Genomic DNA, 15,814 nt, shown 5'->3' with positions numbered 1-15,814 from the left:
GACTAACATATTCGACTGCACAACCCCTCTGCACTCCCTAGGCTACTAGAGGATGGAGAGGGTGGATGGCAGGTTAAAACGGAGGATGCATTTTAGTTATTTTGCTCACAAAGAGAGATGGCATCCCCTCTCAACCCACTCAAACAGGTTACCAAAAAAAGAGAGAGCCTTGTCATAACTACCAGGGTTGCCAGATCTGCCAGGAAGCTGAAAACCAGCCCAACAACCAATGAAAAAGCTATTTATTATTTTATAGCTATTATTAATGTAGCCTAATTTGCATGCAAAATTCAGCTCACAACAACACTTTAAAAGTACCCATATTCCATGGGAAAACTGCAGACCTGGCAACCCTGATGACTGGCAATGCTGAGCTCTGTCCTCTACTAGATTTGACACAAGATAGGATTATATTTACTAGCACATCAGTTAGTCGTCATCCTGAAAGTGTTTTAGTAAAGTAAAAACTTAATAGTGTGTAAACTAAGCATCCAAATCTTAGAACAAGGCTGGTCTAACTAGCTTTCCACATGTCAATACAAAAGCGATGCTGTTGCTTTATTTACATGTCTTCAACTGGTGAGGATGCTAACGTTTTACCCAAGAAATTTTTAAAGTGTCCAGAACAGAAAGATTGACAAGCGTAGCAACAGTAACAAGTGTGAAGAGGGGCTTAGGGAACAGTGAATTAACCATAAACGTTTTAACAGTAACAGTTCAGTAAGAAATCATGTATAAAACAATAGCTTAACAATTAAACAATTAATAATGGTAGTAAATTTGGTAAACAGCAGTAAAACTGTATTTGTTGTTGTTTCAAATGGTTCGTTCTTCTGTTAACTTTCAGGTTCCCCTTATTATTATAGTGCCGCATCGAGAGGCTCCGCCCCTCCCACTGCTGCCACTGCCTATGACCGTCACTAGTTACCATGGAAACCAAATCAACCTGCAGGACCATGGCCTTAGCCTCCATATTGCCCCGGTGTGAGCGGCATGGTCCACTGGACACTGAGCAACTGCGCATAAAATGTTCCTGGCTCACACAATGAGAAACTTAACGTTTTTTGTTTTTTTTGGGACTCCGGACGACTTCTCTCCTCTCTCCTCCTCGCAGCTTTTTTTTTTGGACACTCAAAGCCAAAAAAAAAAAAATCTACAAGACATCACCAGAGACACTGACAGTCGCTTCACACACATGGTGAAAACTGTGACTAATTGCAGTGGTTATAAAAAAAGAAGAAAAAAAGAAGAAAAAGACTGAAAATATCAGAATTTATTTTCCCCTTGTAGCAGTGTCACAGTTTCATCCCATCATGGATCAATACTGTACATTCCTTTTCTTGACGGCTCTCAGCAGGGACGCTGTCCGGAGCTTAAAATGTAGCAGCAGCCTTTTTTCCTTTTTCCATTCGTCTCCCTCTCGATTCAGATGGCAGCGCAGTGAGATCAGAGGAGATTAGCAGCAGCACACGCAGGCTGTGGCAGGCTAACGTTGTTTTCTTATCCATCTGAACAGTCACCGACCAAAACATCCAGCATGAGTAAATCGATCGCTTTTGATGCCATGAGAAGATTAGGACATGTTCTCTGTGATACACAATCAAGATGTAAAAATGAAAATGAAATAAATAAAGAAACATCCGTTTGAAAAATAGAGGGAGCCATGACAATATATCACCATGGCCCGCTATTTGCAAGATTTCAAGAAACTAGTAAATATATTCTTAAAATGATTTTTTTATTTCATTTTTATAATTCGTAACGACTAAACTGCAGACTGCTTGGCTAGTGTTTTACTATTTCTTATTTTTGTCAGGATACAAGAGGTCATCAGGCAAAACCTTGTTGTGTTTTTTGTTAATTTTGCACTATTTTTGGAGGTTTGCAACACTGGAGCGTTATTATGCAGAAAAATGATGATGCATATTTGCTTTATTTCATGACACTTGACTGTAAGTCTAATAAGTCTCAGTCTGAAAAGGCACTTACAGTTTCACAGGTTTTTTTTTCTCCCCGTTAATTTAATTCAAGGCCCATCATGTCACTGCCTTGACATGCACTACTATGTTCTCACAGCTTATATTTTGATTTAAAGGAATTGTTTAGATTATTTGAAGGTGGGTTGTATGAGGTACTTATCCATAGTCTGTGAGATGGTGGTCGCCACACCCTCGGTTTTGAGAAGCAGAGAAGAGCAGCAGCACAAAAGCAAAGCAGTGTACTACTGTGGAGTCAGCTGCAAAAATAATTTTAACCACTTAAAAAAACGATGTCTTTGAACTCTGCAATAGAAATTGTCAGCCAGCGCCTAATTTGGTATTTTTGCTTATTGTGTGTTATTTCTTGCAGATTCCTCATTTAAGCATTGAAATTGTGTCATTGATAGAAAATACAAATATCTGGCATGTTTTTTCCATCAAGTTTTACTAAGTAAACAAACAAAACATATTGATTTCATAAAGATTTCTGAATATGGAAACAATAAAATATTTCTTCACACTCATAATTTGAACAATTTACATTCTTTACTTTTTAAGATGCACACATTTTTATGAGCTGAGTGCAAAGGTGCTTTGATAGTTTCTAATCTAACAGTGTCATAATGAGTGCACTACATGGTGATGCAAATGACAGAGATTCATGTCTGCTATACTTACAGTACAGGAAACCTCTGTTATATAAACCAGATATTGCTCTCTCCAAACCAACCAAACTCCATTAGCGAAATCAGTTATTCTGCGTGCAGAACACAGGAGTTGCTGGTCTATGGCTGCCTCTGTCGGTTAGTGTGTTTGTGTTATTGCGTGGCTTTGGTGAATCTGAACTAACCCTTTTAAAACACCAAAGTCACACAATAACACAGACAAACTTATCAATCAAGGCTATGCTAAATTGCTCATTTTGTCCAGCAAGTTTGGTTGGTTTGGAGAGAGCGATTTTTGGCTTTTATATTGGCAATACCCACCAGAAAAGGCTCTCTGATGGCAAAGAAAAGTGGTGAAAGTAGTCTAAATATAACATACACTTAAACTTATATTTATTTTGGGGGGTGAACTTTTATTTAGTGGCTAAAATACCAGCACATTGCTTAGCTTCTGTGCTGTACTCCTCTCTGCTTCTCCAAACTGGGGGCATGTTGACGGCCATCTACTCTAGGTAATACGCTGACGACCAATAATACGTCCCTCATTCAACCCCACTTCAAATAACCTGAACTATCCCTTTAAGTTGATTAAGTCTTTGGCATTCAACCACAGAAAAGGATATAACAGCCATCCCAAGTCAAACCAGTGTCATCTTTTGTCCAGTCTGACGCCGTCCAGATTCACTCTGATTGGATGATGATTCTGATGACTCCAATAACGTCACAGAGCAGGGCGACGATTTCAGCTAAATGCCTTAAACATGTTCCCTCCTGTAACTTCAGCTCCCTCACATGTTTCAGGCCAAGTTATTTCTTTGAATCAAGCTGGAATGATGGTCTCTTCATCTGTCAAGTGAATGTATTTGCATTTGCCAAAGACTTAGTTCTTGTTAATGTTTATTTACAGGCCGCCTATATGCATCATGAGAGCAGTATTATTATTATTATTATTATTATTATTATTATTATTATTATTATTATTATTATTATTATTATTATTATTATTATTATTACTAGGAAAAACCCACGTTTGTTCATGAGGAAAATTATATGTATAAATTCTATGCAGTGCAGAGATGGTCATCATATGCATATTCAGCTGTAAACCTAAAGGTAGGTGGAGTTTATTTAATTGTTATGTTATTTACAAATTGTTCATTTTGTAGAAGGATTTTTTGTGTGTGATGTGAAGACACTTCTCTGTAAATACAGTAAGAAAAAATGTCTTTCATGTTCATGGGTATTATCACTTTCATTATGCTGGTCTCACTTGTACAATAATAAAAGTGTCTGAAATCTTTTACGCAAAAAAAACCCAAACAGGTTGCTTGGTGTTTCTGACTATCCGGAGTAGAGCTGAGATGATTGGCTGATAGAAAAAATATCTGCCATCAATATTTCTGATTAATAATTAATCACCCAAGTTATTTATTAAGAAAGAAAATGGCAAACTGCCAGCTTCACGTCATTTTAAACTGAATATCTTTGTGTTTTGGACAGTTGATCAGACAAAAAAACAAGCTTATTAAAGAAAATAAACAACACATAAAAATAATCCTTATTTGTGGCCCTAAATACTCAAATTTTTGGAAACAAAACTTGAGCACATGAGCCTCAGAGTTCTTAAGTTTTGCCCTTGAAATGCAAAAAGCATCTATCACAAGCTTGATTACAGTGATATTATGTTAGGTTAAGGGAAACACTTCATTTAAACCAGAATAGAAACACGTAATAAATGATGGTAGTAAGTAAGTAAATACATTTACTCATTTACTGTACTGCCTTGGGTAAAAGTATTTGTACATTACTGTTACTTTACACTTCCACTCCACAACATTTCAGAGGGAAATATTGTACTAAATTTATTTGACCATTAGTTACTTTGTAGATAAATGTTTTTATATAAAAAGATAAGTTCAGTTTATAAAATATAATGCAGCTCAACAGGTTACAGCGCCCTATTATATATAAAGTGGATTCACAGTGACAACTGCTGTGTCCAAAATATAGCAGCAGTAATATATTCATGACAAAAATATGTTGTTGTGGACATTACACATCTGCTCTTCAACATTTGAGTGTAGGGTCAGGGGACTTTTATTTGTAATGGAGGTATTTTCATAGTGTGGTATAACAGCTTTTACTTAAGTAAAGGATCTGAATACGTCTTCCACCACTGTATAATACAGTATAATGAAATTGTAAGCAAATATTATAGGATAGGAGATTTTTTTTAGTGTTTATTTATGTATTCATCAATAATTCTAACTTAAGCCTTTGCAACTGGTGTATAAACAGTTAGTGAACGATAGATAACATATGATCTCATTTACAATATGATTAAAATATGTATCAATTGTGGGAATGTTCATTTTTGGCCTCGGAAATAACAGTTTGACCAAAAAAAGTTTTACCCTGAAGATCACTTGCTGTGTAGATTTCTCCCGGAGCAGATGGAGTTTTCGTCAGTTGTTTTAGAGCATGAATAATTTTATTGAGAAATAAATACTGTGTTGATATAATAATATAATTAGCAAATAGCAAATAGTATACAAACAAATACTTACATTCAAATAATATGATTACAGTTGTTTTATATGATCAATCTTTCATTATCTCTTTGCACTTACAGATACTTGATAGAAGACCTTTTAATTGCTTTTGTCATTTAGGTTTTTCTGTTGTTTTTGTTTATAAAGAAATAGTTGGTACATACGAGTAAGAAAACCTAATTTCAGAATACAAGAGTTGATACTATTACATGATTTGGTGTCAAATAAATAGCACATACAGAGGTGAGAGACCCAGTCACAACAAAATTAAACCATGTGTCTGTCACAGGAGATTTTTGTCTGTGTTTGAAATCTAAACAGAGACTAAATATGGGTCCAAACAAGATCCCAGGAAGACGTCCCACCTTCTGAACTTTTCTTCTTGAACTTCAATGAACATAGACTCATAGGATGAAAAAACAGCTGTTTTCCAGTGCCTCAGAATAATTGTAGAGGCTGCAATCATATCAGTGCACATTTTAATATATTTGGTATTTTAGATCTGTTCCAACATAACATAACATAACATAACATAACATAACATAACATAACATAACATAACATAACATAAGACTGGAATCAAATCCTTAACTTTGACCCAGCATGGTCACACTTCATTTCTTCATAACACTTTAAATGTCCTTATTATTGCTTACAACTAAACTATAGGAGTTCAACAATTTATGAAGTGTTCATATGCTGCTTAAAATACTAGTGGATTAAAGTGTTGCCATGTTAAGTACACACTAAAATTTGTCTGGGGATTATAAATTACTTTTTTTCTGACAAAACTAAAAGTTGAAATAAACACAATGAACTCAGGTTGCTAATGAGCCTATTTTCAGATAAATGTATTTACTTTTCAGGTGTAAAGATCACATGGTGCACGGGAGGCTACAGTGAGAATGCCTCTAAATGTTTTCTCCATGATTTGGATCACTGAGCAGCACATAAAGTGTTTAACCTCTCCTCGCTTTGTAAAGCTGAATTAATTTTTCTAGCAGTGTGCCTGAATTCAATTTGTGCTAAGTTGCAGGGAGAGATTTATGCATGAAATCCCTCTTAGAGCTTATTTTCACTCTTTCTTCGCTCCGTAATCCCTCCGCCACCGCCTGCCTTGTATGACTTAGTTATATCATTATTGATTTACAACAAGTGGACACTGTCCTGATTAGCGCTGTGCGATTTGCAAAGGATTTGGGGCTGCGGGAGCACACGATAAAGCCGCGTGTACATTTGAAATGATGTCAGACAGAGTGGGAATGTATAATACAGTAGTTGAGCTTTTCAGCTGTTAATTCAGACATTCATTTCTTGGTCCAAAACACTATTTTTAATCTTGTTTTAATAGCAAAAGAGTGAGTTTTACTTTCTGGTCCTGCATGGATAGCACTGATATGATACTGAATTAAAATATTATGAGATTTATATGGTGGAATACTCAATTTCAATCCTTTTATCGCACATTTTACTTCAAATTTCGACATTGTAAAACGAGAAAATAAGCTCCTGTGCTGAGCTGTTTTTTTTTTTGGTGCACTCTGATGCCTCTGGGTCCACGAGGAGAGACCCCCTTTTTTTGCTTTGTAATTCAATTTCTCTGCCTGTTGTTTATTTCATGGCTCCCCTGTGAAGCATCAAAAGCTGATGTTCTGTCAGCCCCTAACTGTCGTATATGTTTGTCATTCACAGCCCTTGTTAAGGGAGGAGGGAGCTTGACTCTTTCTCTCTCTCCCCAGCTGAGAATTCCCAGAAGCAGAATTATTCTATTTAGATGGAAACTTTTTTGTCACTTTCCTGTCTAAATTGGCATATCTGGCTCTCTCCTCCGAAACCAATAAACTGTGAACCTGGATGTATCTGTCAATCAAGCTCAAATTGACTGCAGCATGCCAGATGACAACAGCATCCTCTGGAATATAAATATATATATTATTTACTGTATATATGTAAGAGCGGTGGTGTGATCTGATTGGCTCTTATCAGCACCTGTCACCATTTTTGCTCATGAAACATTCAGCTAGTAATAACATTCAACAGTGAAAGCACAGATTGACTAAATCTAAGCATAAGCTTACATATAAAATTGCATAATTGATTTTAAAAAGCATTTCAAAAAGGAAAAGTTCAGCTTAGTAGATGATTTTTATTCAGATTAAAACTGGTTCAGTAATCAGCTTAATGCATGAGTGCTGAAATCTTGATTTATTGCACATTTTATATATGAAACAGGCCACTCTGCTCTGCAGCTATGATTTTTAATTCATCTTTTTATACTTAATATTTCTGCTCCATCCCTGACTGTGACGTTAATGTTATTATTCCTCATTGGATAAGCCCTAATTATCTTAATGTGCAGGCCTCATTCTGTAGATTGCTCCTGAGGAAACTGAATTATATACCTCAAAAGATGCACAAGACAAAGACATGTTCATATGGATCTTGCTGTAGCTTGCTGTTGCTTGCTGTAGGAAGCCCTGTAGTGTCTGTTTGACACATGTAGGGCTCCACTGCTACCAATAATATATATCCAATTAGACTTTAAAATACCAGCCAAAAACTAGGTTTAGCAAACAAAACTACTTGGGTCGGTTTGGGAAAAGATCATGCATTGGGTTAAAATAACTATTTTGTTTATCTAAGTTCACAGATGTAACTTATGTGTACATAAGTACATAAAGTATTATAATCATCAACTGTAAGTTTGTAATAGCTATCCAAATAATGTTTATAAATGGTTTAAAAACTATCATTAACCTTTAACAAAGTGTTGTTGTTATTCGGGATGCACCTGAATCCGTTATTCCAGAAAGCACAAATAATGCAAAAGACTTCTGTCCAAAGTTCCTCATTATTATTTGGAAAATTTTCAGAATGTAATGCAGTAATGTTAAGAGTAGGGTGCAACTTTTTACTCTAAATACATTTTTACACAAGTGCTTACATACTTAGGATTATTATATTATTATTGTATATTATATCAAGCACCGTAAACTGTAAATTGAGCAAATCAAGAGTCATGAATGCTGCATCATTGTTCCCTCCAACTAAAGGACATTTGTTACCTCTTTAAAAGTTACCAGTTAATATTAAGTTAGAAAATACAACATTTCCCTGATTTGACATGATGTCCCATATAAACCGGTCTTCTATCAGAATACAGATACAGAGACAGATAATTTTGTTGGTTGAACAGATACAGATACAGATACAGATACAGACACAGACAATACAAATAATAATGTCTCTGTGCACCTCTAGTAATGATTTCTTAGAGTTTTGCATATCATTTGGTAATATGTGCAACAATAAACTATCAGTTTGCTAATTTAATCAAAATACAATTGTGATCTTTACTAACCAGCTATAATTATAAAATATGATTTATAAACAAATTATTGTATATTACACAAATAATTAGCAAACATAATTAGTTAGCATTTCATTTTCATTTCATTGTTTGTTAACAGTGAAATAACTATTAACTAAAGTTTAATTAACAATCAATTTCTCATTTATTGATGAAGATTATTATGAAGTGTTACCATAACAGGTTGGAGCTCTTCATGCAGCAGGATCTGTATTAAAATATATAGTTTTAACAGTACTAAGAAACCCTTCTATTTTCAGGTATTATAACAGTGAACCTCATCATGCATAACTTGAAACCGCAGTGTCAGATCTAACTGTTGACCTTTTCGAGCTGCTCCGCACTAATACATGCTGACTGAACACTCTCTCTGTGCGATTTGTACAGTGGTTCTATGAATATGCCGCAGCAACTGAATTATAATTTGGTTACTGGTGTGTCAAATGTACAATAAATCCTCAGGATGTTATCATTTGCAGTGACACACCAAGACGAGGGGGGCCGCGGAGAAAAATATGAAAATGCATTTCACGTCTTTATATCCGAGCACTGGTTTGGACGTTATGAAAAGAGGGAATGGATCTGCTGCTTTATGTGCTGTATCTAATTGGATATGGCAATATATAATACGATTCTCCAGTATCCATCAATTCCTGTGTTAGACCTGTTTGTATGGCCGTGTCACTGGGGCAGCCTAGCTTGTTATGATGCCTGAGCGGCAATTATGAGGTAATTTTTGACTCTTGCTGTGTGAGGCCATCCAGAGGATACTTGAGGGGAGGTTCCTAATGAGTGAGCATTGATTGATTGGACATAATAAGTGCCCTGCTTGACTGAAAGCGAGTGTGAGAAAAAGAGAAAAAAAAAAATGAGGGGGGAGCAGTGAGTGGGGTTTGGATGACAGGATATTTCCAAATGAAGCAAATGATCAGTGATTAGATCTGTTGGTGTATAGGTGAGTGCCAGGCTTGGGGAATAACAGACTACATGCAACTGGATTATGTAATTAGGATACAGAAAAAGTAATCAGGTTAAATATGCATTTATTTAAATGGGGAATTATTAGCAGACATATGCACACATTACATCAGTGTAGTCTGAACAAAACCAGCTAATCTTACAGTTGTCAATTCATTATCATGGCCTCTACTGAAAAAAATGCTTCACTGGGTGGAAATTTTGACATAATTCTGTCTTTAAATCAGAAAAGAGGAACAACTGCAGTCCATCAGTCATTCTGCCTTCAGCTGTAAAAGTACTGTAATCATTTAAAGACTGATATCTAATTTAAAGAAAGTTTTACAGCTAAGACCAACCACTAGCACTGGCTACTCAGATCAACCGCTAATATAAGGTACACAGACCAAATGCTAACATTAGCTACACAGACCATCTGCTAATGTTAGCTACACAGAACAACTAGCAACATTAGCTGCACAGACCATCCGCTAATGTTAGCTACACAGAACAACTAGTAACATTAGCTACACAGAACAACCAGTAACATTAGCTACACAGATCAAATGCTAGCATTAGCTACACAGACCAACCACTAATGTTAGCTACACAGAACAAACGGGAACATTAGTTACAAAGACCAGCTACTAACATTAGCTACACAGGCCAATGTGCTAACATTAGCTATACAGACCAACCACTAATGTTAGCTACACAGAACAACTGGGAACATTAGCTACAAAGACCACTTACTAACATTAGCTATACAGACCAACATTTACTACTAGCTACAAAGAACAACCGCTAATGTTAACTACACAGAAATCCAGGTATCTAGCGAACCTGTTAATACCACCAACCAACAGACCAAACGCTAACGTTAGCTACACAGAAATCCAGGTAACAAGCTAACTTGTCAATACTAGTACTACTACTACTGCTGAAAAATATTTTGGGGCTATAGGAGATGATGCTATTGTCATCAAACATAAAACATTATATTAGACTGAACAATTTCACCATATTTGGTATGGAGGTAATCCAGAAGCAATGCATAGTGATCAAGTTACATTACTTTAATATTGTGATACTTGGATTAGGTTACTGAATAATTTTTTTCCCTCCAAACTCTGGCGAGTGCCGTACCTCTGCCAAAATGAGGCTCAGCCCAGCGCCAAACCTCATTTACCCTTCACCAGTAAATAATTACCCTAATGGCTATTTTGTGATACATGATGCAATTAAAGCCTAATGCAATGCACCTCTCTTAGTGAACGTGTCAGGTCCCACATAACAGGCGCTCGGTGGTCCCGGGCTAACGGGGCTTGCTACCTGACTGGCCAGTAATGAGGATATCCTCCAAAGCAGACAGAGGAGCTCCCTAATCAGCTGGATCTGTCAGCCAGGCGTGTTTGTTTGCAACCGGGGGAGCTGGGAAATATTCAGAGAGGGGTGGAAAAAGCAGCAGAATTTGATGCAGGCTATTCCTGTTAGCAGAAAGGGGGAATAATAGAAGAAGAGAGGGGCAGAATCATCAACCCCCATCCTTTCCCCCCTGTAACCCCAGCTTCTCCTGCAGCTCGCCTCCCCCACCACCACTCCCTACACCCCAGTCACTGTCAGGCCAAACACATGATGAATTGCCCTGTCAACAGAATTCATTCAGGGACCAATTAATTCAGCAGAAATGAACTAGAGCCATCAGTCGCTGAAAAACTCAGAGCAAAGAGAGCAAAGTAGCTCTCTTTGGAAGAAAGAGAGACAGTGTGTGTGTGAGGGGGAGAAAGGGAGAATGAGAGAGAGGGTGCCAGGGGAGTGCAGTGGAAGTTAGCCTGACAGGAATTGGTCATTTAATGCTTTAGCGCACTGGAGACAGCCCCTGTCATAGAGGAAGCCATGACAGGACTCCCCTGGTACTTTATTTATTAATTATCCAGAGCAGCAAGGGGCATTTAACTGTCTCACTCCAGGCCTGTCAACTCGACTTCTTGTCATTTCCTCTCCATAAACAGGTCCTCCAGAAACAAACGCCCAAATCAAAGCAGGGGAAAATGTAATTATTCACACAGAGGACAAATATTTGTGTAATTGCGTTTAGAAAAAATAAATAAATTCAATTGTTGTGCTCAGAAGTGTTATCCCTCTTTGAAAACCACTTGATTGTCGTCGAGGAAACAATATCTGGCCTTGTGTTGTGTGTCAGCTGATCGGCTGTCAGCAGTGAAAGGGCTCCAGAGAGTCAGGTCACTCTCACGACCTCTTGACGAGAAAACAACACAAACATAAACACCCATCGAAGAACTCCTGTTAGAAAAAAATGCATCTAATACAATGGCTCCCAGCTTTTGCTTTTTACCCTTTAGCTACTCTAAATACCTCCTTGTGGCTCATGCATGAGCGTAAGTTTTTTCAGTTTATATAAAACTGTAAAGTATTAAACACAAAAAAGGTTGGAGAAAAGTTTGACAAATGCAAATATTTTGTGTGACAGAACTGAGATTCTTTTTAATTTCTACCTTATTAATCTGCTCATGACCTTTTAGATTCATCTTGTGACCCCTTGTAAGGATCTCGACCCTATGTTGGGAACCACTGATCTAACATAGAGAGGATGCATGTGACATCACTGTATTCACAATATGTGGAAGTCACTGCGGTTACACCCACTGAGTGGCAGATAGACAACTGAGTGGCAGTGTTCAGCTGGAATGCACAAAAAATGGAAATCTACTACTGACTGTACGATTTAATTAGAAATATAAGCGATCTTTTTACAGACTGTTGAAAGCTGAAGAAAAGTGTGTGTTTCTGCAGAATCGAAATCAGGCAAATATAATTATCAGGACACCTGTTTCCTGGCCACATGTTGGTGTCCGTGGACCACTGTCTCTTTGGTAAGTTGCAAGGATCCAGCTGCTTTTAATATAAGCAGATAATGATTTGTTTTACTCCAGGTTTCACAGTTTCCCCTACTAAAGGCAGCCATGTTGCAGGATGTCAGGCAGAGGGGGCGTGTCTCAATAGAAAAGTGACATCAGCACATATCCTCTATTACCAGGACGCCACAGCCCAGTTTGAAATCTGAAATCGCTTTTATTTGGAACTTAAAGACTAATTTCACCAGTGTCAAGATATAGGATACATGTTAAGGTCATCAAATGTTAAGGTCAGTGTAATACGTCCTAAACTAGGTCAGATCAATTAAATATAACACGTAATTGATATCCCATGGCTTTGTTTTATTAGCTCTGATTCCTTTTTTTTAAATGAATTATAAATAATTTATGGTAATGTCTAATTTATAAATCTGAAACCTAAAAACCTTTTATTTACTTGTTTTTTATGACCTCTCAAGGGCCAGCAGGGGGCCGCAGCCCACACTTTGGGAATCACTTCTCTATACTTTCTCTGGTGAAGAAGTTTGAATGTCAAGAAATGTAGCAAACTTAAATACTAGTCAGGTGTTTCTTCTTCCTTTATTTGTAATCATGTGTATTGTAACATTGTTGTTCAAATGTGCTTTTGAAGTTTTATGTACTTAATATTACTTTGTTTGATTTTAGCTAAACTAACTTTCATTAATCCCCGAATCATAACAACACAACATTGCAGTGGGGCTAACTAACAGTGTTGTAAAAGTAGATTAGGGTATTTTTTTTAACATAATGATGAGCTTAACATGAAATCTACTGATACTGGACCATAGATATTTTTTCAGGGTAATACAAAGTGTTTTTATTTGAGAGAGAGAGATGAAATAGTTTACAGTGGTAGTCTTTTTTAGCCTAAATAGATTAAATACAGTTAAGACTGGACAGCACATCATTCACCTCACTGACCCATTAACCTCAACTAAGAGACTCAGCCCTCTAATGATTTATTTTCCTTTACGTGATCTCCTTTCCAGTCACACAAACCATTTATTTTTTTACAAGTTGATTGTAATGATCTTTCTATTATCGCTTACTGCACTCTTGCATCAAATTTAAGTCACTCTGCATAAAAGATAACATCTGAAATAAAAGAAACTAATAAATGAATGACTCACTGTGCAAGCTGATTTAAGGTATGACATCAACTAAATGTACACAGCTTAAAAATTGTATTTTCCAAAAGAATAAAAAACAATAACACCATGAGTATTTCTACATAATGTAACAGGGCAACTGTTGTCTTTCTGCAGCTGATACACTTCTATTTTCCCTGCTTGAAACTCAATGAGTCTGTGGTTGACCTATTCAGTCAAAGGTCTGATCTTTCCCTATTGTGTTGTGTTGATCAGGTGGTAAATATTTGATGAAACCTTTTCTTTAGCACATTGTTCATCCCGGTGTAACAGGAGGATGAAGTGGCAGCTGGGAAGCTGCTTTATGCCATCAGGTATTCCTTACCAGGATGACACAACAACCACCAGCAAAAACAACAACTTGACCTGACCTAAAAGCATTACAAAGCACTTTTATGACTCTGCAAATACATAGAAATCTACTGAAGGAATGTTTAATGGTTTCTCATGCAATTCGTCCTTTGTCAAGGGTGTCAAATGCTTTAAATAAACATCTTGTGAAAAAGAAAGCGTGTTAAATCCACACTCTGGCATGGGAGTCACAACCCTAAAAATTTCTGAGAGCTGCTCTTCTCTGCAAGTTTGAAACAAAGGCGTTGAAATCCAGAGGAAGCCAGAAATAAGGAGATGTGCTGCAGTATATAATTAATTAAATGAGACTAATTAGGAACATGAGAGCAGGTGCCAGGCTATGGGCTGACAGCGCAGACAGCCAGACAACAGGAAGGGAAAAAAAAAAACTATGGGTAAGGGGTGTAACGTGACAAGAGGAGGGACAAAGCAACTTTCTGTGTTTTGTCACATGAAACCTCCAAGGAATATATGTGACAGAAACTGTAGACCCAGACGCCATGGGGGTCTTTCCCTTTGTTTAAAGACAGATTTTCATTTCGCCAATTTGAGGTTGATGCAAGCAAGAGATTTTCCTCCTCATTATTTCTGTGCGTGCATTGAAAAAAAAGAAATGTATGACTGAGTATATGAACATGTGCAGTTGCTCACCGGAGACAGCATAAAGATGTCATGCATTTAGAAATATTATGAATATCAATTGTAATGCAGGACCTATATCCCAGACTGCGCATACACTGCACTGTAAAAATAAATTATTTATTTTAACTTAAAAAGGTTAGTGTGTGGGTTGCCTTAAATTTTTAAGTTGACCGAATTTGAAAAGAGAAATTGAGGTAATTTTGTAATGATTCAAAACAAACGTTTCTACTCTAAAGTTGATAGTAAAGATTTAATGTGTAACATTTCTGCATTATAATGTCTGAAAATGCTGGACCTATGATATATATTTTATTAAGTTGAGTACGTACATTATCCCAAATTCACAAATTGTTGAAACACAGAGTAATCCTTCATTTATTTTACTAGCGGGTTAGTAAAAAGTTACTGTAACTTCCAGTAAACATGGGAAATGCTGGATATGTCACATAGTGAGGAAGGAAGCTGGTGAACAAACCAAACCATATATCAAACCAAATCTTATAATAGTTGTCATGCTAATGTTAGCAACTATATTAATTATATTTAACAAACTGAAATAACAAACTAAGATTAGTTTGAGAAATTGGGGTAATTTTGTAATGATTCAAAAGAAATAAACCTTTTGTGTCAAATAAACTTGATATTAATTTAGTTACATTTGAGAAAACATGTTCAATAAGCTGAAGATTAAGATGAACCGACAACTGTTTTGTTCACACCTACGAACATTCAAACAAATTTGATTTTTAATGCAAACAACTTACAGCTGCAGCTGATCCTGTTGGAGCAACTTTATTCCAGCATTGACACAAAAACAACATGTGAAACCAGTGAATTTATTACCCTTTTAAGGGGGTAGGGACTGAATTCAATACTATTGGTATTTGAGCAAAACTTGTGGAAAATATCTCAGCTCAGCTCAACTCCACTGTAGTTGTACTTCCTTAACATAGGTTGAGCTGATTGTCTATTCCCACAACTCGGAAAAAGCACACACACAGGAGCTCTGCTTTAGTTTTGAGAAGCTGTGCCATTTGTTCACTGACAAACTCAAACCCACACTGTACATTTACTGCCAGACCAACAGCTTCACTGCTCACCTTTTCCTCCTCTCAGTGCACATTCACTGTCACTCTCTGCCACCGCTGACAGAAATGAGTCAGTCACTCGATCTCTCATGCTCGCTGAAGTTACACACACAACACACTACACTCCCCTGACCCCGAACATAA

General features: G+C 36.8%; 1 protein-coding gene across 4 annotated transcripts in view; it reads left to right on the top strand.

Moving 5' to 3' along the window:
* The window catches only part of pax2b (paired box 2b), a 44,981-nt gene extending 42,720 nt beyond the window's left edge, over positions 1-2,261 (top strand). For 2 of the 4 annotated variants that reach the window (XM_084740165.1, XM_084740164.1), the window contains exon 10: positions 867-2,261. In XM_084740165.1, the coding sequence (XP_084596291.1) occupies positions 867-988 (122 nt within the window). In that variant the 3' untranslated portion in view covers positions 989-2,261. Of the gene's footprint in view, positions 1-847 lie in introns of all 4 variants that reach the window. The other 2 variants (XM_084740167.1, XM_084740166.1) reach the window with 1 other exon arrangement.
* Positions 2,262-15,814: the final 13,553 nt, after the last annotated feature.

The sequence above is a fragment of the Lutjanus erythropterus genome, chromosome 17 (genome assembly GCF_056507025.1).
Source record: "Lutjanus erythropterus isolate fLutEry1 chromosome 17, fLutEry1.hap2, whole genome shotgun sequence".
In the NCBI taxonomy this organism is placed as follows: Eukaryota; Metazoa; Chordata; class Actinopteri; order Lutjaniformes; family Lutjanidae; genus Lutjanus; species Lutjanus erythropterus.
This window is presented reverse-complemented; position numbering and strand designations above follow the sequence as displayed.